At 43.3% G+C, this 26,089-nt stretch overlaps 1 protein-coding gene across 7 annotated transcripts in view; it reads left to right on the forward strand.

Annotated features, from left to right (window-relative positions):
• Positions 1-26,089, forward strand: part of ACSL3 (acyl-CoA synthetase long chain family member 3) — a 128,778-nt gene that overhangs the window by 62,589 nt on the left and 40,100 nt on the right. For all 7 annotated transcript variants that reach the window (XM_090051792.1, XM_090051797.1, XM_090051794.1 and 4 more), the window contains one exon: positions 11,153-11,330. In XM_090051792.1, coding sequence (XP_089907918.1) covers positions 11,153-11,330 — 178 coding nt within the window. The remainder of the gene's footprint in view (positions 1-11,152; positions 11,331-26,089) is intronic.

A 26,089-nucleotide genomic window follows, 5' to 3' on the forward strand; every position in this document is an offset into this window, starting at 1 on the left:
CAGGCTGTCAAGCTGAGGTGGGGCCAGGTAGTCCCTGGCTGAGGTTGCTTGTGGAGGGGAGAAGAAGTGGGGTTTATACTCCCTCTCCCCCACCTCACCTCAGCCTGCCAGCCTGGCTTCTTTGCCTTTGCCAGGTAGTTCCTGGCTGGGTTCCCTTGCAGGGGCGGGAGGGAGGTACAAGCAGTGGAGGAGGGGCTTAAACCTCTCTTACTGGTTCTGCCCTGGGGGGCAGCCCCTGCCATGCTTCTGCCCCCCCCATGGCTCCCCTCTGAAGAGGGGGAGAGGGGTGCTCTTACCAGTGTTTTTTTCCCATCAAGCAGAGGGTAGGGGGCATGGCCATGCCCCAGCTCAGCGCTGGCATGCTGAGAGAGTGGGTTTAACCTACCCTCCCCCACCTGAGCATGCAAGCCCTGGGCCAGGATGTGGGCATGTCCCCCCTCACTAGAGCGAGTAATGGGGAAGGGGGCAAAAGCCTGGCAGGGGCTGCCCTGACCCCCAGGCAAACCATGGCTGGAGTCCAGGGCGAGGGAGGGGGTTTAAATCTCCTCCTTGCCTCAGCCTGCAAGCCCTCAATTCGGGTGTGGTCCCGCCCACGGGTCTCTGCTTGAGCAGGGGTGAGTGCCAGACTATGGTCCTGTGCAGCCAGGGAAGGCCTCCCTACCTCAGCCTGAGACCTGCTGGCTGGAGCATCCCTCCCCTTTGGGGGGGGTAAAACCCTGGTAGGGGCTGCTGCCCCAGTGGGGAATGGAGAAAAGAAGCCTGCCAGGGGCTGCCCCCCGACCAGGCAGACTAGGGCTGGGGTCTTATGTGAGCTAGGGAGGGGGGTGTAAAGCCCCCCTTCTGGTCTCAGTATGCTGACTCCAGGCTGGGGCCTGGCCATGCCCCCTCCGCTTAAGCAGGGAGGGCAGGAAAGCCTTGAAGGGCTTCTGTCTTCTCTTCCCTTTGACAGTGGCAGGATGGAGTGCTGTAGTGCCTTCTAGCTTCTGGCCTGAGCCACTGCAGGCATGTAGCTGCATTTCTGGAATGAGAAGTGAATGTCTGTTCACTTGCTTATTGGTTTAGTCAACACAGTTTAGACTAGCCTGAAAAGACTGAATTGATTTAGCCTCTGGCTTTTTAACCATCTGTACTTACCATGAAAGTATGTGGCAGAAACTTTATGTCCCTTGCAGTGCTGGTATTGTTTTGTCAGTAGAACAAAGGGTTTCTGCTGCCACAGGAGAGCTGCTATGAATATGGGCACAGTCAATGTTCTGCTGACAGAACCTTCTGTTAGCAAAACTCAGTGTAGACCAGGCCTCTGTAGTAAGGGTGGGCAAAATGGTGGATCTCCATTGGCAGCTGGACTCCATTTCCCAGCAGCCCCTGCCCGGTGGGGGGGGGGGGGGCTACAGTGAAATTTTGGGTGGCTACAGCCCCCCACCACTGCTGCCTGCCCTGAGCTCAGCCCCCACTGAGAAGAGCCCAGTGTAGCCCTGGCTCTAGCTGGCAGTTGCAGCCCGCTCCACCCCATGCAGTTCCAAGGGGCACACACCCAACTCCCCTGTGCCCTGTGTCCTCCTGGGATGCATGCAGCCACAGGTATCTCCCCCACCCCCTGGATGAGCCATGGCTCTGTTCTGTGCCCCACGCTGGCTGGGCAGCATCTGCTCCAGCCCCTGGCCTACTCCGTCCTTCACGGCGGGGGGTGTTGCTCTGGCTTTTCATACCCCTTTCCTCCCCCTTCCCTTTTGCCACAACAGACTTACCAGCTGGATGCTGCTGTATCGGAAATTGGATCGGTATTGTCTGATATGCCTCCTTAAAAATTGGCTATCGGTATCAGCTCCCAAAATCTGTCGGTGCACCCTTACCGATTTTAATGTCAATTTTCCTTTTAGTGGAGATGATCTGATATGCGACTGATGTATTGGTACACCTCTACTTTCCACCTGTGTAGCAGGCACTCCATGGCCTGAGAAATAAAAGTAGCCTTAATGTTTTATGAAACTGAAATCAGTGCTGTTCTCTGGATTGGTAGTGGGCAAACAGCTTGGGGTGCCAATAGAAATACCTTGGGGGGCCAGTTAGAGGTGCACCGATGAATCTGTCCAATATTGGATCAGTACCAATATAAAGAAAATTGGAATCAGCCCAACGGTGCCAATAATTTGGCTCATAAATGCTCATTCATGCGTGCAGCTGTAGCACAGCACTGAGGCAGCAAGGAACACAGCCCAGCAGCATAGAGAGCTGCCTCCAGCTGGAAAGTCTGTTGTAGTAGAAGGGGAGCGGGGAGAGAAGGGGCGTGGGAGGGGGCGATCAACCCTTTGATGTAAAAACCGCGGTTCGTTTCTCGGGAGGCGAAAAAAAAACCTTTAGCCACAGACACACTCTATTAGCAACACAAAAGGTATATATTTGCAAATAGGGTCAGAGAGAGAGACAAAAGATCAAACACTCTGCTGCCCTCGAGGGAAACTGCCCAGCTGGCTTTATCCCCTCTCTCCTGACCACGTGTGCAGAAGGAGGAACTTTTACAACTCATTTCTGATTCATACAAACATGTATGTGAATACGTCAAATCATACGTCGCATGTGTATTATAATTAACTACTTAAGTATGCGGGGCGGATAGGCTTATATGTATTAGCTTATTGCGCATGGTTAGAAAGTATCTGAGGTTACAAGAGTTTAAATTTTCCTTGCTTCAAGGCTAGAATTGCAATTTACTCTTATCTGCATGAGAAAAGCTGAGGAGTATATGCTTTACTGTAACAAAGAGATAGTAACTTTGCAAAACAAAGAGAGAGTGATACCTTAATACAAAGAGCTCTCAGTAGCTCTCCCAGCTCTCTCACCAGGGAGGGCTGACAGCTGCGCTGTTTTAACAAGACTTATTGATAATACATTTTTAATAATATTTCTAACAATATCCCCCCTCAAGATGCTTTCTGATCTTTACTTCATTTGGGCATATCAAGATAATTACGAGGAATTTTTCTGAGGACCATGACTTTTGCTACAGTCTGTGCTTTCAAAGGAGCTGCTGCGACCTGCATTCCTTCTGCTGTGGTGGTTATCAATCTAGTGAGACAAGGAATAAGGCAAGGGATAAAAATCAAACCAGTCAGAGCACACAAAAGCACAAATCCTACTTTTTTCCACCAGGGTCCTCCAAATAATTGAAACCACCAGTCTTTACTCCATGTAGGTTCCCACGTTTGTATTGGTACATGGGCTATTTTCCTAATCTCTTTGGCAATCTCTAAGACCGCTTTTCCGTTGTCGTCTATTTGGAGGCAACAATTAGAAAGGTTGAACTTTCCACAGACTCCGCCATCCTCTGCGAGTAAATAGTCTAGAGCCATTCGATTTTGGTATATGGCTTCCCTCATCTGGGAACTTTGTCGAGCCAGCAACTCGAGAGCAGTGGCAGTCTGGTTAGTAATTACTTCCAAGACGGCCTGCAACCGGATGATTCTATTTAGCATATAATTGGTGTCCGGTAACCCCAACTTCCATCATTAGCCCATGTAGCTGGTCCATAATACTCAATAATCCTCTGAGGAGGCCACTCATCCTCCTTCCACTTTTGGGAGCCACCCTGTGTCAAACTTACATCAATACTTCTCTTGGCCCTTTTCCAATCATCATACAAAGAGACTCCCAGCTTATTTCTGACCTCAGATGGTAACAAAAAGAAAGATGGTACAATTACTCCAACATAGCAGGTTCCTGTCCACCCTCGTGGTAGTACCGTATAGGCTCTCCTTCCACAAATCCAATAATGTCCTTTCAGGGCCCTGTTTTCCCCTCCCAAGGCTAGGGGGTCACGGCTGTGGAAAAGAAGGGGATAGTATTTGTTGCCCGTCTGCCCTAAAGGGTCAGTGTAATAGTTACTCTGTTTAAACTGACATTTCCATACGCCATCTTTATCCCTATACTCGCACTTGGTTATTTCATTTGTGTCATTTAAGGCACTCCAATATGTATTAAACTTTGCCACCGTGCCATTCGGGTGTACCCATTTCCAACTATAGACATAGGTAAATCATTCACCTCGGGCCTTTTCATATGCCTGACATCTGGTAGGGTTAGGATCGAAAGGTACTATTCTTTGTCTTTTTGGTCTGTTGCATCTGCGGGGAGATTGGGATGCTAACAGCAGAATTCCATTGATCAGCATACTTGGTGCATATTTGGGCCCATTTCAATGTCCATGTACACTGACTATGTCCCAAACTTCTCCCCGTACCATTACTGCTAATACAGTACTCTCCTAATGCCACTTGGGAAAGATCCCAGCTGCGGTTTTCATCCCATTCTTGACCAGTACTCTTAACATCCGCCTTGTCACTGACCAACCATTTTGGGGCCAAAGGAAAAGCCCTCCAAGGCCACTGTTCTCTGGCCTCTTGGAGCCCCCCACAGGCCCAGCAGTTGGTAAGATTAAAAGTACCTGCGATTCTTTCCATCATATCAACATACAAATTTGTCCCTGGGGGAGCAATTTGGGAAAGCGAGGGTGTGAGCCAGCGGTTAAGGCTGCTCAATTCTGCTCCTTTCATTATACAGATAACAACAAGGCACATTAAGATTCCCACCATATTTTCCCTTTTACTTTCTTGTCTAATTTTCTGAGCTCTGATTAAGCCGTCTCAGGCGCACTTGGAGATCACCAGTAGGTTCACAGCTCCACTTGCTGGCTTCTTGTTCCGAAGACGACTCAGCTTCCGGAGTGAGTTCGTCTCGGGAGTTGATGTCCTCTAATGCTCGTGGATGTCGCTTCACACGGGTATGGTGTATCCAACGATCATGGCCAGTAATCTTTACAGCGGTGTGGGTTGTTAGAAGTACCTGGAAAGGGCCACTCCACCTCTCAGTCAAAGGCTCCTTTTTCCACCGCTGCACCAAGACCCAGTCTCCCGGGGAGAAGTCATGTACCGGTACATCTAAAGGCAGACGCTGAAAGGAGGCTGCATACCTGTGAAGAGAAAACAAGACAGACTGCAAGGCAATAACATACATATGAAGCTCACTATTACCTAATTCAAAAGTTACATTTTCTTGCATCCCAGGGGGTAAGACTCGAGGCGGCTTGCCAAACATAATTTCATATGGGGTCAATTTGAGGCCCCGTCGGGGAGTGTTTCGAATGCAAGTAAGAGCTAGCGGCAATGCTTGAGGCCACTTAAGGCGTGTTTCAATACAGATTTTGGTGAGCAAAGCCTTTAAAGTCCTATTCATGCGTTCCACTTGTCCTGAACTCTGTGGTCTCCATGGTGTGTGTAGTTTCCAAGTAACCTTGAGAGCTTGTGCGACTTCTTGAACCACTTTTCCCACAAAGTGTTGTCCTTGATCTGACTCGATGGACTCAGGCAGGGAATACCGGGGAATGATCTCCTGTAACAAATACTTCACTACTGTAGCTGCAGTGGCAGTCCTGGTGGGCCAGGCCTCGACCCAACCAGAGAGCTGGTCTACCATGACAAGTAAAAACCCGTGATGTCCGGACCGTGGGAGCTCGGCAAAATCAATCTGCCATGCCTGTCCAGGATACGCTGCCCAGGGTCTACCTCCCATTGGCACAGGGGGTTTCCTTCGAGGGTTTACTTTCTGGCATGTGATGCACTTGGTAGCAATGCGCTGAGCTTCTACATATAGCCCTGGGGCTACTGCTTGGCGGATCACTAGATCACCCATGGCCAAACCTCCCATATGGGTTCTTGCATGGAGCTGTTGCAGCACCTCCCGAAGCAATGGCCTGGGTATCATGACTTTCCCTCCTGGTACTATCCACCACCCCTGGGAGTTCTTTTCTGCACAAGCTTTCTGTGCAAATTTATCTTCTTCAGGGGAATACTGTGGGACTAAATCCTGAACGTATGGCCATATGGCATGGGACATGGCCTGCTTGGATACCTCTTCCGCTTCTCCCCCAATAAATGCAGCTTCCTTTGCTGCTGCATCAGCCTTTGCATTTCCAAGCTTATGCTTTTTCTCAGCAGCCTTCCCATGGGCCCGCACATGAATGACTGCTACCTCTTTAGGCTGGTGGAGTGCCTCTAGTAGTTTGATAATCTGGGGGCCATTAGCAATCTTATTCCCAGAGGCAGTAATGAAACCCCTTTCTTTCCACAATAATCCCTGCGCATGGACTGTAGAAAAAGCATAGCGAGAGTCAGTGTATATATTAACCCGCTGGTCTGTCCCCAGCTGTAATGCTCGGGTGAGCGCAGTGAGTTCCGCGGCCTGTGCCGACCATGAGCTCGGCAATGACTCCCTCCATACTACCTTATCCAAGGTTACCACTGCACATCCTGTTCGTCTTTTCCCATCGATGACAGAGCTGGAGCCGTCCACAAAGTATTCAACATCTGGGTCTTCAATTGGGTCCTCAGCAAGATCAGGTCGCACCTGCGTGGTCTGATTCAGGACCTCAAGGCAGTCATGTGTCGGTTGCCCTGGCTCCGGCAGCAAGGTTGCAGGGTTTAAGGCTGTAGTATGTTTGAAAGTAAGTCCTGGATTAGACAGCAAAAATATTTCATACCGTGATTGTCTGGAGGGGTTAAGAAATTTCCCTCCCTCAGTCCCTAGGATCTGGGGAACTCCATGAGGAGTGAGTATTTCCATATCCGCACCCATGACTATCTTCTGGGCCTCTTCAACAACCACTGCTGTGGCTGCCACAGCCTGAAGACAGGCTGGCCACCCGAGTGCAACTGGATCTAGAACCTTTGAATAATATCCCACGGGTCTCCAGGTCGGGCCCGATGGCTGTGTCAGCACCCCTGATGCAACCCCTCGATTCTCATGAACATACAGTCGATATGGCTTTTTACTGTTTGGGATGGCTAAGGCAGGGGGCTGGGTTAATGCTGCCTTCAGCAGATCAAAGGCATGCTGCATTTCTTTATTCCATTTCCATTTAGTGAGACTTTCCTTAGTCAGGGATTCGTACAGTGGTCTAACGTTCCCACCGTAATCTGGTATCCATAGTCGACAGAACCCAGTTAGCCCTAGGAATGCCCGCAGCTCCTTGGGTGACTTAGGTGGGGTTAGACCTTGAATCGCCTGTATGCGATCTGCACTCAGGGCTCTGACTCCTTTTGAGAGCTTATATCCCAAAAATGTGACTTCAGGCTGACATATTTGGGCTTTCTCTCTAGAGACTTTATATCCTTTTTTTCCCCAGAGTGTTTAGGAGTGACCTGGTGGCTTCCTCGCAGAGCTGCAAGTTTGGGCTTGCAACTAGCAGGTCATCCACTTACTGGAGGAGAGTCACTGCGGGGTGTGATCCCTTCCATTCCCCCAAGTCCTTCTGAAGGGCAAGTCCGAAAATATGGGGGGCTGCTATAAATCCTTGTGGAAGAACTGTCCACATGAGTTGGGTTTTATGGAAAGTATCTGGATCCTCCCATTCAAAAGCAAACAATTTTTGACTCTCTCGGTGAAGGGGAATAGAGAAGAAAGCATCTTTCAAATCTAGCACTGAAAATATTTTAGCTTCCCCCGGTACTTGTGTCAAGATCGTGTGAGGGTTCGGGACTACAGGATGATCTGAAAGGACCTTCTTATTTACAGCTCGTAGGTCTTGGACCAGTCTGTATGAGACCCCGTCTGCCTTCGGCACTCCAAGGATGGGGGTGTTATAGGGCGAGGACCCTTCCACTAGCCATCCGTACCTCTTATATTTCTCTATTAACGGCTTGAGTCCAGCTCTGGCCGCTCGGCTGAGTGGGTACTGCTTTACCCGAACGGGCCCCTCCCCATCCTTGAGTACAATCCTTACAGGGGAGACGAACTTAGCTCGCGCAGGGGTTCCATCAGCCCATACTGAGGGGTCTACTCCAATCATGTGATCTTCTGGACTTACTGCAGGGCATCGGTCCTCCAGGAGAGCCATCTGATAGTTCGAGCTCTGCTTGACAGGTAGCTGGACCACCATCTGATCGTCTCTGAAAAAGATCTCAGCTTGCAATTTTGTGAGTAAGTCCCGCCCAAGGAGTGCAACCGGGCAACTTGGAGAATACACAAAGGGCTGCTCGAGCAAATGGTCCCCCACCTTGGTGAGGAGTGGTTTACAAACAGGGAGTTGGGTTTGCATTCCCTCAATCCCTTCCACAAGTACATGCTGTTCACTAGTTCCTGCACAGGGGGGTTTTTCTGGAATCATTGAAAATGTAGCCCCAGTATCCACCAAGGCTTCAAAGTTTTTGCCACCAACCCTAATGGTTACCATGGGATCCTCTCGGGCTCCAACCCGAAGGGTAGTGGTCTTAGATCCCCGTCCCCTTCATTCTGTGTCCTCACCCTTTTCTTCTGCCCGCATGAGGTGACCTCTCGGTTCCCCCTCTCTCTTCTCCTTCAACTTCGGGCATTCCCTCTTCCAGTGTCCTTTCTCTTTGCAATAAGCACAAACATCTGCTCCCACTCTTTCTCCCTTCCTTTTCTGTATCCCAGCCTTTCCAGGGTTCCCTCCAGTTATAGCAGCTGCTAGTGCTGCCATCTGTCGCTGAGCCTTTTTATCCTCCTTGCGCTCCTGTACTTGCTCACGATTCCCATACACCTTATATGCAATTTCCACCAGCTCTGAAATCGGTTTCCCAGCACCTCCCTCAGTTTTCTGTAACTTCTTATGGATATCAGCAGCAGATTGACCAATAAACATAAGATTTACCATGCGCTGGTTATCCGGGGCTTCTGGATCCAGATCCGAAAACCTGCGAAACGCCTCATACAGCCTCCCAAGGAAAGCTGAGGGATCCTCCTCTTTTCCCTGTCTCACTTCATACAACTTAGACAGATTGGTAACCCGAGGCACTGCCTTTCCCATTGCTTCCACTATAATTCCCAGATACCGTGCACTCAGCTCTCTTCCCTCTGCAGTATGATTGTCCCATCTGGGCTCCTCTACAGGGCAGGTATCACGCAGAGTACGACCAGCAGCACCTTCTGACTCAACTCTAGCTGCCGCAATACGTTCCGCTGTCCCCAACACTAATCTCCTCTCCTCCAGGGTTAGGAGGGTCTGGAGCATCATCTGGACATCAGCCCAAGTGGGTCGATGAGTCTGCCCAATAGATCGGAACAAGTCCCTCATCTTTTCAGGGTCTTCACGAAAAGAGGGGCTCTGATTCTTCCAGTTAAATAAATCTGAAGTACTAAATGGGGTGTAGACAAAAGTTGCATTGCCCCCCTCTCCGATTACCTCTCGCATCGGGCAGTTCAGCCCCGGCTGTGACTCTATAGGCTTGCGCAAATAATAACCCTTATTCCCCGATTCAGATGGGGCACTTGGCTGAAGCTCACGCTCTAAATCATTAGGCATGCTTTGGTACGTCGGTGGTGGTCTCCCTAAGGGAGGGGGCGGTGGTGCAGAAGGACTGGGTCCCGAGGAGGCATCTGACTCATCTTCGCTACCTGACAGGGCAACCGGAGCGCGGGTCCGGTAGTCAGCAAATTCAGAATCCCCCCCCTCATTAGACTCAGGGAGTACAGGCGGTCCTTCTCGAGTCTTAACAACCATCACATGAGACTTTGCTAAGTAATTCTTAATCCAAGGTGGCTGATTTTGAACCACCCACAACCAACAATCAATATAAGGAAACTGATTCCAATACCCATTCTGCATAACAATTTCATGGATAGCTATCACTTCTTTTAGCACAAAGGATCCTTTCGGGGTCCAGTGGACCCCAAATGTTGGCCACTCGAGTTGACAAAACTTAATTAAATCACCTTTTTTCATTTTTATTCCATAATCAGCCGGCTTTGCAAATTTATTAAAATGACGTAATAAGACTTTTAGAGGGGTATCAATATTGTTTCCTACACGAGAGCGACTCGTACCCATTTGCCCACAAGAGTGCGCCCAAGGCACACCAAATACCAAAAAGATCTCAACAACAGATGATTTACAATGAGAGCTGAGCCTAGAATTTCTCAGCAAACTTACACATCCTTTGTTTTAGATCCGTACACCAGATTGGGCAAAGGGAATTCGTATACTCACTCAGATACCCCAGAGATCTCGATCCAAATTCCAAAGTGTGTCTGCCTCTCCAGAAACTCAGAATTTACATGGGATACTTCCTTTAACTTCCCGGATATTCTGACTTACACCTCAAATTCCAGGGGCGAGTCCAAAGTCGGCTCGGTGCGCACTTCCCCTGGTACCGGAGGCGCTCCGTCGCTGAATTCCGGGGTAGTCCTCGAGAAGCCCCACGTTGGGCGCCAATTATTGATGTAAAAATCGCGGTTCGTTTCTCGGGAGGCGAAAAAAAAACCTTTAGCCACAGACACACTCTATTAGCAACACAAAAGGTATATATTTGCAAATAGGGTCAGAGAGAGAGACAAAAGATCAAACACTCTGCTGCCCCCGAGGGAAACTGCCCAGCTGGCTTTATCCCCTCTCTCCTGACCACGTGTGCAGAAGGAGGAACTTTTACAACTCATTTCTGATTCATACAAACATGTATGTGAATACATCAAATCATACGTCGCATGTGTATTATAATTAACTACTTAAGTATGCGGGGCGGATAGGCTTATATGTATTAGCTTATTGCGCATGGTTAGAAAGTATCTGAGGTTACAAGAGTTTAAATTTTCCTTGCTTCAAGGCTAGAATTGCAATTTACTCTTATCTGCATGAGAAAAGCTGAGGAGTATATGCTTTACTGTAACAAAGAGATAGTAACTTTGCAAAACAAAGAGAGAGTGATACCTTAATACAAAGAGCTCTCAGTAGCTCTCCCAGCTCTCTCACCAGGGAGGGCTGACAGCTGCGCTGTTTTAACAAGACTTATTGATAATACATTTTTAATAATATTTCTAACACCTTCTTCCCCCCGCAGTGAGGGAGGGGGCAGGGGCAAGCACTGCCCAGCTGGGGTAGGGCAGGGCGCTAATTGGGAGGGGGGAGGGCTCGGCTTCTGCTGCTGCTTGCATCCTGGGAGGGCGGGGGGGCTTCCCATACCTAAGTTGTTTAATGCAAACATATTTTTTATATAGCAACTAAAAGGATATTATATCACTGCTTTTTAGAGTTTTGAGAGCCTTCTTTTTTAAGCTTAAACTATATTATTGTCTTCACTGAAACCCTGAGGCTTATTCTTTTAAAATTATACTCATTCTATATATCTATATTAATAATCTTCATTAGGTTATCCTTGGAAAATACACTTGGCTCTCATATGATGACGTCTACATTAAAGCTGTTAATTTTGGAAATGGCTTGGGCATACTGGGGCAGCAACCAAAGTCAAACATTGCCATCTTCTGTGAGACTAGAGCGGAGTGGATGATTGCAGCTCAGGCCTGCTTTATGTTCAACTACAGACGTAAGTACTCTTCTTAAGTGAACATGTCATTTTAATGACTTTTGATTTTTGTAGCATGGTACAAAAATGCAAATATTCACAGAATGCTCTAAGAGTTTCTTTTAAATATATTTTATGACTGTATAGAATATATAATACTGAAAATGAAAAAAAGCTGTTGCAGCAGTGTAAGTTGATTTTTACTTCTATTCTGTTACTTCACCTTAGGTGAATAAATCTGTGTCCTCCCTCTGCATCCTGGATTATCCTGTATACAGTCTCAATCTGTCTCCTTTTGAGGCTAGTTTATACTTGTTTATCTGTGGAAAAAATGTGTTGATAAAAAGCCTTCTTTTGTCTTTAGGTCTGCATATCTCTAGGCTTTGCCATCATTCTTCTGCAGTGAAATAAATAATGAAAAATCTATAAGAATAAATTGAGTTCAGTGTTTATCTGCACTTAACATGCTTTAGGTTTCTAGTTGGACATTTGTAACTCTTGTCACTTTTGGAAGTTTGATTTTGATGTAGAGTTTGATTTTACTATTTTGGATCAGAACTGTGAATCTGAGATTTACCTAATTTTCTTTCTACCTTCATTATATAACCTGTCAAATTGAGCTTCCCGTATTAAATGGAATGAACCAAATTTAAATAATTTGAACTTTAGTTTTCTATGCTGTTTGGCTGGCCAGCTCTCCTCAACCCTGTTTATCTGCCTTAATTTTGTCTCTAATTTTTCTTATTCTATTTGAATAATACAACTTCTTCTATTTTAACAATACTACTCCTTCATTTTGGACTATCCCTTTATTTTCAATTCACTCATCCAGGATTGAGCCAGTATGTCCAGTTTAGGCAGAGCAGGTTTCTCTTCAAATTATTTTTTTTTCAAACACAGTGTCATATGGTAAAAGCAGAATCCGAGATATCCTATTTGGGAACAAATGAGTGGTAAATAAGAAAAAAATGGTAAAAAGAAGTTCATTGTATTTGGATGACGTTATGCTGCATTTGTTGAAGGTCTGTATTTGCACCAAAGCTCTAGACCAGAGTCCCTGGAACAGGCTGCAGCTGTTCCAGAATGAAAACTTTCAGAAGCTGGCATAAATCATTGTAGCTTCCTTGCTTACATCTTGTTTGTGGTTATGTAGGCATTATTGGTGCTTTGCTTAAGGGCTTGTTTTACTTTAATTCTTCCAGGAAGTCCATGTTAGTTACTTTTATGATGCTCCTTTACTTATGCTTTGTTTTGTTTGAATAATTGTTGGAATATTTATTTAGATATGTGGGTATACTTGGTAAGTAGGATAAATAGGTAGAGATCTTCTAGGGCAGTGATTCACAACTTCTATGAAGTAACACTTAGTTTCTCACAGATCATTGTGTATATATATATTCTTATAATTTGATAGGATCTGGTAAAATATGTGGGACAGTTAATGTAGCCTCATGGCAACAGTTTGAGAACCCAGTCTGTGGTGTGGAGTATGGAGCTAGATTGTTTTCCGTGGTGGCAGATGACAGAACAAAGAGTAATGGTCTCAAGTTGCAGCAAGGGAAGTTTAGGTTGGATATTAGGGAAAAACTTTCTCACCAGGAGGGTAGTAAAACACTGTGGAACAGGTTACTCAGAGAGGTAATGGAAACTCTATTCTTGGAGGTTTATAAAACCCAGCTAGACAAAAGTTTTGACTGGGATGATGTAATTGGGGACGGTCCTGCTTTGAGCAGGGGGTTGGACTAGATGACCTTCTGAGGTCCCTTCCAACCCTCATTTTCTAGGATTCTACCCACTGTTATAAGGAACTTGCAACGTGAGTCTAGCAACTACCTCCTTTTTCTGCCTTTTGACCAACTACCTCATTAATGCTCATACTTGTCTACTGTTGTCTATTTTAATGCAACAATTTCTAGGAGATGCTCTTTTGGCTAAAGAACTAGTTTTCATTACGATATATGGTCAATACTGAAACTTGTTCTTTAAGGGACCTCATCCATTATGCAATCTCTGTAATTCTGCTTGGATATGATTTACTGGGCATAGATGAAATTCAAGCTTTACTGCATACATTTTTGTGGATCCCTGCCATGAGAGACTTCTGGATAGCTCTTCTGAGGGAGAACCATTTTTTTTTTTTCTTCCCACTTGCGCTGTGTTTGTAGCAGATGCTACTAGCCTTGGCTTATGATCATCCAAATCCAACTGTTCATTAAGTCAAAGAAACCAGGATCAACATTGAAACACAGTGATCAAGAGTCTTGCATGTCTTTCTGTCCACCAGGCAAATAAAACATTCTGGTAGATGAGTCCCAAATGCTGTTTCCATAATGAGTCATCTCTGAAAGTTGCTATGATTGAGTTAGGGTTTTAGAAGTTGGGGAGAACCTGAGTAGATTTATTTTTCCAATAAACTTGTCCGTTGGATGGTTTCTGCTTCTGTTGATGTCACTGAAAGAATGGGGCATTTGTGGCTGCTTCTTCATTTATTTGGGGAGTATAAAAGCAGGATAAAATGAGTATTTTTTTCACTGTCACACTTAAGGTTGGGAGACTTGTTGCTTATGAAAACAAAACCGCCTTATTTTCTAACACCTTTTCCATATCTCTTGTCTTGGAAGTAGGGTCAGATTATGCATTTGGAAGACTGGCAAATGTTACCCTGGTAGAAAAATGATTGTAGTTATTCACATACCACATAGCACCTTTCCCCCCAAAATTTAGCCCTCCAAAATTGGGTATATGTCTTATGTGGATAAGCCGACTTCTGCACTGGAATAAAAGCATGAAAATGCACTAATGGCTGTTTTAGGCTTTGCTTCTTTCCAGCCTGGTATTCAACAGGGGTGGAGTCTATTTTTCAGTGTCAGAGCTAGAGTTTTAGCCCTCTTGCAGCTGCTGCTGAATTGGCAGTAACTTTTGGCTGAGCAGCCAAAAAACTATGCCTTTGAAATAGTAGAGAATTTTCAGCCTGGGCTACCAGTAAAGAAAGATTGTATGGTGCAGTGGACAGGATTACAGAGACTGGTTTCTGTTCTTGATATGACTAACAACTTGCTCTTTTCCTCTGTTTCTGTAGGCTATGTTCCTTTTTTTCTTTCTCATCTGCTGTCTTATCTGCTTAGAATTTTAAGCTCTGGAGGCAAACAGTTGCTTCAATACAAATTACATTGGATACTCAATTCTGGCTAAATTTGCTGATGGCACTACCAAAAATCCATGTTCTGGCACTCACACAATCTGTTTTTTCATAGTACTTGTGCTTTCAGTGACTTCAGTGGAAATCTGGGTGTTAATTACTTCTGAAAATCAGAAAATCCCCCATGCTGCTTTCCTACCCACCTGTCAGCTCCCAACTGCATGGCTGGACTGTGGGGTTCAGCAGGAGCTGGCCTGGCTCCAAGGATGGGGGCAATCCCTGTGGCCCTCCCCTGCCTCCTGCCCCTCCCCCAATACCTGAGTTTGCCACACTGGTGCAGCCATGAATAGTCCCACAGTCCCAGGCCAGAAAACCCTGCTAGGCAGGGGCTTCTGGGTTGGGAGGGGGAGGGGTGGGAGGGCCCTGCTGTTGCAGGAGACTGCTGGGGCTTCCCTCTGGGTCCTACTGCCCCTACCTCCTATCATCTTTGACAGGAGTCAGGTACAGATAGATATTAATTTTCTAAAATTTTTAGGGGCCCCACAGGCCAGATAGAATGGTCTGGCAGGCTGTATTTTGTCCAGCCCTGATGTAGGCAAATTCTTTGAGGCACAACACTTGCATAGCTTGATACAAAACCTTCCCCCTGTTCAGAAAATACCACTTGCATGTGCACATGGTTCTGGTTATTGATAAAACTGATGATCCTTCACCTTTTGAGCTACAGGGGAAAAGCCCTTTTATCTGGCTCTTAATAGAGGGTTATTGATTTATAACATCAACCAGGAGAATGAACCTCAGTGCTTAAGCAGTATGGGGTTTTTTGTTTTTTTTGAGGTTTTTTTTAATATGCTGGAATAATCTGATTCTGTAATAAAGTTGTATAAAAGTGACCTTTTTTAGCTCAGTGACTTGACTAAAGCATTTTTTGTTGTTCAAATTGAGGTGAGCAAATTTGTTAGTTTTTTCTCACTGAAATGAAAAACATTGTTCTGACTCATATTTGTTTTGCTTTTATGCATTTGAAAGTAAAAGAAATGAAAGGCTAGATTTACAAGTTGGGGGAGCAGGAAGTAATTGTATTTCACCTTTTATCCAATAGCCCAGTAGTTAGGCAACCCACCCAGGATAGAGGATGCTTGAGTTCAGATTGGTCATCAGCCTTAGAAGAATTGTATCACCTACCTCCCAGGAGAGTAACCCAACTACCAAATTGCAGGGTGGTCTGGGATGGATTGCCTTTAACCTTTTTCTGTTGTATCTATTTCACTTGAGGCAGGGGTTGTCAGTGTGCTGGGGAGAAAAGGAGGATGGACTTCTGCAGAGCCTACCTCTGCGTGCAGGCTATTTGCAACCTGGCTATAGCTCGGGGCAGGCAATTATTTTGGCTGGAGGGCCACTTAATGACTTCTGGTGAGCTGTCAATGGCTGCAGGGATAGCCCTGCCCCCTGGTCCCCACCTTGGGACTGGAAGTCCCGTTTCTATTTTCTCTGTATGGCTGGGATCACAGGGTGCAGCAGGAGCCAGCCCGGCCCAGCCAGTCCTCCATTGTTCCCAGTCGTATGGCCAGTACTGTACACTGCAGCAGGAGTCAACTGGGAACTGCAGAGCCCTGGCCGGGCTGGGCTGGCTCTTGCTGCGCCAGTGATCCTTCTTCCCCACTTCCCTCTGCCCGTTCTTATCTGAGTTACCAGTCCCAGACGGAAGGAGTGCGGGGGAACAGTGCCAGGGTCATCAGGCCAGAAGCCTCTAGGCAGAACCTTCTGGTTGGGGGCTGGGAGTGGGGTGGGGCCAGGCAGGCCTTGCTGCTGTTGCTGCAGCTGCTGCTGCTGGGTCCTCCTGCTGACTCCTCCTGGGTCCTGCTGCCATTGCTACCTTCTCATCTTTGATAGGGAGCCATGGAAAATAATTAATTTTCTAAATTTTTTAGGTATCATGTGGGCCAGATAGAATGGCTTGGTGGGCTGGATTCAGCCTGTGGGCTGGATTTTGCCTGCTATAGCTGAAGTCACTGCTCTCCCTCTATAGTACTGCTTTCTTGGCAAAGACTTCAAAATACTGCAGAAGCGCTCATTTGTGGTGGGCTGGATATAATGGTTCCACAAGTCACATCTGGCCCATGATCCAAAGGTTGCCAACCCCTGACTTGTTGTTGATTTTGTTTTTTTGGGAGGTAGGTGATACTGGTTTCTTCCTTAATTAGAGGAAGACTTGAACTTGGGTCTCCCACATGCTCAATGTGTCCCCTAACAACATATTCAGCCAGTTCTATTCTAGGCATGTTGTTTGAATTCTTAGTTTTGCTTTTATTGAACTTCAGGATTTGTCAGGGATGGCTAGGTTGCAAAAACTAAGTATGAAGAAAGCTTTAAGTTATTAGTTCCATAAGAGTAAGATTCTTTCTCTTTCTCTCTGTCTCTCTCAATATGGAGGTGTTATAGATTTTATTAACAAGCCTAGCAAAGGTTTAAAGGTGGCTCTTATGTGCCATCCAATTCTTTCGTGAACATACATTTATGTATTCCAGTACTTACAGCATATGAGTATGCACCAACTGCCTTAAGGTAGTTTTGGTACTTTTCATGGTTAATTTGCTACTCCAAAGAGAATGCAAAGAACAGGAAATTATTAGGTAGTCACCAGTTATTTGGAGTTGATAATGGTGCAGGGAGTAGGGGTTGTAGAAAATTGGAACAATAGAAAATTCTGCCAGTGATGGATAATGCCATAGGCAGATTAGCCAGAGTGTACTGTACTGTACTGTATATCTGAGAAATGACTTTATCACAGTTTTGTGTGGTTATTTTGTGGAGTTCTAGCCCTCTCTCTATTATTACTGTTTTAAATTTTAACTGGTAGGCATGGTGCATAGTCTTGGGAAGCAGACCTTTAATTTTTAAATATTTTCTGGCTATCATCTTTAGTAAGGGCAGCTTTATTGCTCTCTGATCTATGAAGAATGGAGATATATGTAGGCAGTTCTCAAATGAGAAGGTTCCTGATTGGTGTTCTCAAAATATATTGCCTGTGTAGCTTCATTCTTTTTTTCAACTTTTTTGGAATTCATTATATTTTGAATAAATAAGCTATGAAATAAGATGCAGAGGGTGATTATTTATTTTGGAAATGAAAAGCTATTTTATTTTTATTAAAAAATAATATAGTGAATTAACAGAAAAAATTTAAGATGTCTGAATGAATGAATTAAACACATGGTATACGTGTATTTGTATGTGGGAAGGTTTTTTTTGACTGAATGTTAAAAATTCCCTCCCTGAGACGTGCTTCAGCTCACTGTTTGACATAGTAGTAAGTGTCTAAGCTGTATATGATCTTGTGTGAACTTGGCTGACTTGTTTGCTGGCAGATGATGATATTATCATGCAGTATTCACGTAGTCACTTAAAGCATCATGAATTATTTAGTAAGAAATGCAAATTTTAAGTAGTATTATGGCTAATGATTCATTTTTTGTGTCACTGCTAAATTGCATGCGTGTGTGTGTGTGTGTGTATGAATGTTATTGTTTTCTCAGTTTGCAGATTTACTATTTCTGCAATATTTTACCATATGCATGGAATCTAAATGTGGTGTCTTTTATGACATAACAGATATGTATTATATAATTACGTGCACTGAGTTTAAACACTTCATGTCCGTTGTCAGACAGCCTGTATATAGAAACTTGCTGTTAGGCTTTTGTTTCTGCATCTTGTATTTCACTGTACTTTATCTGTTTTACAAATTGCACAAAAGTCAGATGATTTGGTAGTCAGAAAAATCCTATGTATTCCATTTTATACTCTCAAAATAAATAAAGACCTATACATTTTTTGAACTTAATTAAGTTGCTGGAGGGTGAATTGCCTCATTAGTTTAAAATGATAAAGTGGTTAGCACTTTAGTAACAACATTAGTAACACCATTAAAATGTAAGGGGTCACACATTACCTTTTCCTTTTTAATTTGTTTGTTATAACTCAGCGTTCCATAGTTGGGTGTCCTGTGGTTTTTCAGCCAGTACAGATGCGACTGGTGCATTCAGGAGAGGGGTGTGTGTTTAAATGAAAAATACGTTTTATCTGTTTGACATGCAGTAGTGAATGAATGAGTCTACACTTGAAATTTTGAGTGAAATGATAGCTATATTGGAATTAGTGTCAAAGCTGCTATCAGTTGCAGTGGGTGGAGGAGTCAGTGGGTGAACATAACACTAAGGGCTTTTTCCATTTGTCTGATTTCTCTTCTGATCAACATCATAAGCACATCCACAAATGGAAGCTGTACTTCTAAAACTTGTCCATAAGACTGTTTTTAAAAACAACAGACAAGGTTCTTTGGGTAAATCTGATATCTTTTATTAGATCAAATAAGTAGTTGGAATTCTTTTTCTTAGCAAGCTTTTGGGTTTAAAAACCCTTCATCAGTCTGGGGGAAGCATCTGCAGGTGATGTGTGCTCTTCCTGGATGGAAGGAATATTAAGAAGCCAGAGGCTGGCATGCATGTAAGAAAGCCAGTCAGTGAAGATGTAAATTGAGAAGTCAGTGGGTGAGAGATGGGGGATGAGGGGAGTTATTTCCACAACCAAAATGAATCCACTTCCAATAACAGCTCATCCTCTGATAACATTGAGGAAAAGATCAATCCCTCCTCCCCCACAAAAAAACAACCCCCAAAACATCAGATTGGACACCTCACAGTGGATGAAACTCTAACCTTGACTTCTATATTGACTGCTTCAGGGAAAGAATGAACAATGAAATGATCAACAACACACATCACCATAACAAACCTCTTCCTATCAGAGAGAAAAGCCATAGAATCTCTAAGATCTAACCACCAAATAGTAATAAAACCAGCAGATAAAAAAGGAGGCATAGTCTTCACAGTTAAGGATGACTATGTAAAAGAAGCCAACAGACCACTCTGTGACACCATCTACTACAAAGAACTACAGGAAGGAACCTACTCCTCTTTTTATCTTGAAATTCAAAAATACCATCAAATCATTTCCATCAGAACTCCAAGTAAACTACAGACCTTGATCCCCCCCCCACCTAACCCAGGGACTTTTTTTATATGTTCCCTAAAATCCATAAACAAGGGAACCCTGACAGACCTATCATATCCAACCATGGAAACCTAATGGAGGAATATCAGGTTTTGTCAGACCAATCCTAAAACCGCTTGTCAGCCAAAGAACAAGTTTTGGTTGAGACGCTACTGACTTTCTATGAAAACTTAAAAACATAGACCACCTTCCCAGCAACAACCTCCTAGTGACCAGCTCATAAACCAACATCCCACACCAGGAAGGTATCCAAGCTTGCCTTTGCATACCTACAAGAGTAAGATGAGAACTCGGAGTACAGACCCAAAGATATTACTGACCTTAAACACTTCATCCTCACACACAATTTCACTTTTAATAACCAACACTACCTCCAGACCATGGGCACAGCTATGGGCACTAAAATGGCCCCACAGTATACCAACCTTTTTATGAATCACCTGGAAGAACAATTCCTCGAGGGCTGCACCATCAAACCCTTACTATACTTAAGATATATCAATGATATCATTATTTGGATTGAAAAGCTGCAATCTTATTGAGTTCCATCAGAAATTCAACAATCACCATCCCTCCATCCGACTATCTCTTGAATAGTCCAGCCCCACCATCTCCTTTTTAGACACAATCAGTATTCAGAATGGTAAAATACAGACCACAATATACAAGAAACCCACAGACCAACATACATGTCTGCACAGAACCAGCAATCGCTGTAAACGTACCAAGAAAGCTGTGATATACAGCCAAGCCATCAGATACCACTGAATTTGTACTGAGGAGAATACCTAGGATTGCCACCTTGCAAATCTTAAAAGGCTTTCTCTCAACAAGGACATTCCTTCAGAGAGAAAGATCTCACTTTTGAAAGAGCCACCTGGATACCATGTGAAGAACTGCTGCAGTACAGAAGGAAAACCCCCACAACTTGCACACCCCTGGTTATGACCTATCCCTCCCTTGAACCTATATGCAAAATCCTCAAAAAAATTGTAACCCATACTAGAAGGTGTAACCCATACTAGAAGGAGACCCAATTTTTAAAGAGAGATTCCCAGAACCACCCATCCTAGCCTTCAGACAAGCACCGACCCTTGTTAACCTCATTACCAACAGCAAACTTCCTATGGCTCAAAAAATACTGAATGGATCCAGACAATGCCATGACAAGAAATACAAAATCTGCCAATATATATCTCCACCACCGCCAGAATTACAGTAAAATCTCTGTTATCGGGGATCCCTGGGATAAGAGGATTGCTGTTTATATAAAAATTCTGGTTATGTGAAACCCCCCAGCAGGGGTTTTTAGATGATACAGAGTGGGGGAGTGGTGGTGGCCGTACATGGGTGGTGATGGCTGCGTGTGAGCTGCTTTCCCCTACCCAGCCAGAAATTCCACTTAATGGGATCTCTGGTTAGTTAAATGCCAAGTAGCAGAGATTTTATGTACTACAGCCCACAACAGAACCATCAGCATTTCTGGATCTTACAGCTGCACCTCCAGAAATGTAATACATCTCATCCAATGCACTAAACGCCCTGATGAAAAATACACAGGAGAGACCAAACAACAGCAATTGACCAGAATGAACGCACCCCAAAAATGTATTAACAGTGAGAATGCCCAATTACCCATGAAGGCACACTTCTCACAGGAAAAGTATTCTCTATCCAATCTCTCAGTTCTGATCCTCAAAGGGAATTTTATAAAACCCGTTTTTTTTTTTTTTGTTTTTTTTTATAGATGAGCCTATGAACTTTACTTCATCAACCTCCTGGATATAAAAAAAAAAAAATCATGGACTAAATTTAGACATTGAATTTATGACACAGTATAACCTGCCTGACATCCAACTCCTCAGGTACCCCTCCACTGTTTACCTGCTATATGCATCATTTCCCCCCCACACACACACCTCCCCAGCCTGTGTCTCACCCACTGACTCCTCAGTTTACATCTTCACTGACTGTCTTTCTTGCATGCATACCAGCCCATCCTCTGGCTTCTTTACTTTTCATTCCATCCATTAAGAGCACACACCAACTGCAGATACTTCCTCAGCCTGATGAAGGGTTTTTAAACCCAAGAGCTTGCTAAGAATTTTTTTTCCCCAACTATTTAGTTGGTCTAATAAAGATATCAGACTTACCGAGAGAACCATGTCTGTCTATGTCCTTAGACTGGGGGCGGGCAATCATTTTGGGTGCAGGGCCATTTACTGAGTTTTGGCAAGCCATTGACGGCTGCATGACAGGCAGCCGGGGCAGATAAATGTTAATTTTCTAAATTTTTTAGGGGTCCTGTGCGCTGGATTTAATGGCCTGGCAGGCCACGTTTGGTCTGTGGGCCGCATTTTGCCCACCCCTGCCTTAAACCAACGTGGTTACAACCTCTACCCTTTTAAAAACAACAGATGTGCCTAAGAAAGTGTTAGGTACCTTAGGTGAGAAGTGAGGACTTTACAGATCAGAATTGGTGATATGGATTGCAGCTGTGATAGCTCATTTTTCTTTTGCTCTGTGATGTCAGTCTTGTACACTATATAAACCTCTCAGCACATAACTGATTTGGTGTTTTACTCATTTTCTTGTGTAGATGAATAATTAATTTTATAAATTATTATGCAAGAGATTATACTTTTCTTTCCAAGCATTGTGGAGTTTCAGTAACCTTGCTGGCTTGAGGAAACTTAATTTCTGACAAGTTGTTTATCTAACAAGGGTCACTGGACTAAGTGGAGAGAGCTCGTGGGAACGAATAGAGGCACTCTTCTGTACTTTGCTCCCACCAAATTAAAGAAAACAATGTGCATGTGCATTTGCCCTGCAACAGCTCTGAACTATGATAAACTATTTTAATAAGGGGGGGAAAAAAGGTTAACTATTTACTTTTTGATTAAAGAAAATTGTCTGCTTTTGAATTTTTCTTAGCATGCAATTCTGAGTTAGTAGTTCCACAAATTATTTATCTTTATATGCTACAGCTTTTCCAGTGATATTAGAACCTAAGTACTCTGAAATATAACAGTGAATTTAAGAAATTAACTTGTAGTTTTGTTGTTGTTATAATGGCGATTATATTATTAAAGTTTTCAGCAGCTCTAAATCCAGATAAGAGCTAAAGAGCAATGTAAATAGATCTGCTTCTGATAATGTAATACAGTTTTGGTGATTGAATGTGTCACTTTTAATAAGTGGTTATAACAAAGGTGAAAAAACCACTAGTGATCGTAATCTGTTCAACATGTGAGTTGCACTAAGCTCTCCTCACTCTTTAATTAGTATTCTGGTTTAGGAAAATATGAAGTTATTTTTGCTTCTAGAACTGCGTTGTAGATTTTTGTTTGTCCCATTGGTTGGCTTGTTGTTTGTTCTGTCTTCAAATGCCCTTCCCCAAAATTTTAATTATCAAATTTGGTTTTGCAGTTATTTTAATATGAGACATTTTTGAAGCATTCCTAAGAATGAGCTACTTTGTTAAAAATGTATATTTTAAAAAAGAGTGCATTTTCTTTCTCATAGCCTTTATTTTAGTCTAAGACTAAAATAAGTGAAATCAATATGTCAAGTAAAAATAAATTATTGTGATGTTTAGATCCATGTTGTTGCACTGAATCTTAAATAAAAGGGAAAGTCTGATTTGTATTACTCTGGTTTGTGAACAGAAGAATTAATCTGGTAATAATATGATGAGAAGTCTTAGCTTTGTTGACATCTATGAGAAATTTGTCATTGACTTTAACACAGCCTGGGTTTCAACCAGAGTGTGTTTATATAGTTATGGGTGCAAGATGATAAACCAGTGGTTCTTAAACTGTGATGTTAGACTTCAGAAAGGAAATATATTTTTTCTAAGTAAACCCAGAGAAAATGAAGAAAAGAATCAAATTGGAAAAATATGTTATTGTTTCAAATAAGACCTTAATAGGTGCTGATTTCCCTCCCCCCCCATCGGAGAGAAATTTATTTAACCATACATTAGTTAATTCTTTGTGCTAGAAATATGCATTATATCACTTACCAGTTTATCTGAAAGCCCCATTTGTTTGAATGTCCTAAATATACGGATGTCCCAAATGTTTTGGATAAAATGAGATGCATCAGTTTTTCATAAAGTCTGCATGAATCAGTTTAGCAAGGGTAGAATTCAGTAGGTTGTCTGCTCATGTATGGTCCAAATTACCATATTTACTGAAATACAAATGAGGGTTTAGCATAGGGGCGAAAAAAAGCCCCTTGTCTTACATTGACATACAGATAAAACTCATTAAATACATTGTCTATCATTAAACTGCTGCCAAAAGCAACATGTGCTTAGTGATAAAAACCAACCATGAAGGTGACTAAATGCAGGCAGCACACAGCATGACTATAGAACACATTTTAATTTTTTAATTTTTTTACACACGGCTGTATTGGGCAAACATGGCGATTTAGGAACCTACAACAAAGATTGGTTAGTGCAGCCCAGCTGAATAAAACATTGCACACAGTTCTTCTCAGTGCTGAGGCTTTTTCAATTGATAGTGAGTTGCTATACTGAATACATTTTGACTTCTTCTTTGCTCCCACAGCTGAGCTGCACGTTTTCTCTTCCATTTTTCAATGATTCCTGTTTCTTCAGCCTTAAATGCCTGGCAAACATCACAAAATACAAAATATTGCCCCAAACAGTTAACCTGAGAATCCCTCTGTCTCCTCTTGTTTAGTGTGGTTCTGCCCTCCATGAGGTGGAGCAGGATCAGGTTGCTCTGCATCTCATATAAATTTTTGGATGATCTCAGGACTGTTGGTTGTAGTCGTGTTGGTCTGAGGACACAGGCAGACAAGGTTCTTTGGATAAGACTGATTTCTGTTATTAGACCAATTAAAATAGTTGGAAAAATTCTTCTTTGCAAGTTCTTGGGTACAAACACCCTTCTTTCAGGTCAATAGTCCTGGGATCCTCCAGACAAGAACACCTGGTTCCTGTCTTGGGTGTGAGTCTAGTTAGCACATGGCTCTTTCATTGTGGGTATTTGGAGTATGCACACAGACTGAGCAGTGCTGAGTTGTGGGGTCACCATGGCTTGAAATGCTGTTGACTCAGTTTTTTGGGCTAGGGTCCAACAATGTGGTAAATCATGAGCTTTATATTTTTGGACTAATATCATGCATAGTTTGTACCATATATAAATAGGTATGAAAATGCTGCTTAAAAGTGTGTTTATCATAGAAAATGAGGGTTGGAAGGGACTTCAGAAGGTCATCTAATCCAACCTGCTGTTCAAAGCAGGACCCCACCCTCAACTATATCATCCCAGCCAAGGCTTTGTCTAGCTGGGTCTTAAAAACCTCCAAGAATGGAGATTCCATCACCTCTCTGGGTAACCTGTTCCAGAGCTTTATTACCCTCCTAGTGAGAGAGCTCTTCCTAATATATAATTTAAATTTCCCGTGTTGCAACATGAGACCACCACTTCTTGTTCTGTTATCTGCCACTGCTGAGAACAGTCTAGGTTCATCCTCTTTAGAACTAGTCTTCAAGTAGTTGAAAGCTGTTTATGGAGTACCTGTGCTAAAACTTGCAGCAATTTAAAAAAAAGGTAAACCGCATCAATTCTGGATGAACTAAGTCTATGGACCCCCGTCATAATTTCCCTGTGTGTCTGACAGTAAGGAGGAGGGGAAGGGGCTTCAGGGAGAAAAAGTTTAGGGGGAGGGGGACAGAGGACAAAGGGACTATCTGACCCCCAGTTTTATTTTCCCTGCTGTAGCAGTGGGAAGAGGACACATTCAAGGCAAACCTTTAATAGTTTAGATTCGATACCTAGAAAATTATAACCAATTTATAAATTTTCCATATATAGAATCTAATTATTTGGCAGCTGCCTCATATTCAGGGTCCTCTTTATATTTGATTAATGGTGTATTACTGTTCCCTTATTTCTTCATCATGGTACCTCTAGCCTTCTTTTTGGAAGGATTAATATTTCTGTAATACAAAGTATTCTTGTTGGTCTGCTTAGGTGTGGACTCAATACCTAAAAAGACCTAATGCCAAGGAAGAACAAGTATTTATTCATGAAGATTGATTGTGACAACATTGTGCAACAGTTTGGTGCCAGTATTAGTAAAGATTTCCACTTAATATCTGGTCAACTTAATGCATTCAACTAAGCACAGCAAAAGTGAACCTAATAATTGTTCTTATTTGTATCATTAGGAAATTTGGGACAGATAGAATAACTCTTTTAATTATTAGAGTATGAAATGTCATAGCTCATGTAACTATAGTATGCAAACCAGTAACTTATACTTATTTCCTCATTCCTTAGCAGATAACTGCATTCATTCAAGATGAACCATTTATTTATTTGCATAACTTTTAGGAAAAAAACAATAATGTTTATGTACATTTTACTGTTTCAGTGGGTACTGTTTTTATTTGGATAATGCTCCAAGATGAGAACATTTAACTACCATAATGTTGTATTTTCTGACATACACATGCACCTTGTTTTTGGGAAGGGAGAATAAAGAAATGTTTCCCCCTCACAAAGTTGAAACTGAATCCTGACTGCAG

Source organism: Crocodylus siamensis, chromosome 6, assembly GCF_052110815.1.
Source record: "Crocodylus siamensis isolate JL-2025a chromosome 6, ASM5211081v1, whole genome shotgun sequence".
Lineage (NCBI taxonomy): Eukaryota > Metazoa > Chordata > Crocodylia > Crocodylidae > Crocodylus > Crocodylus siamensis.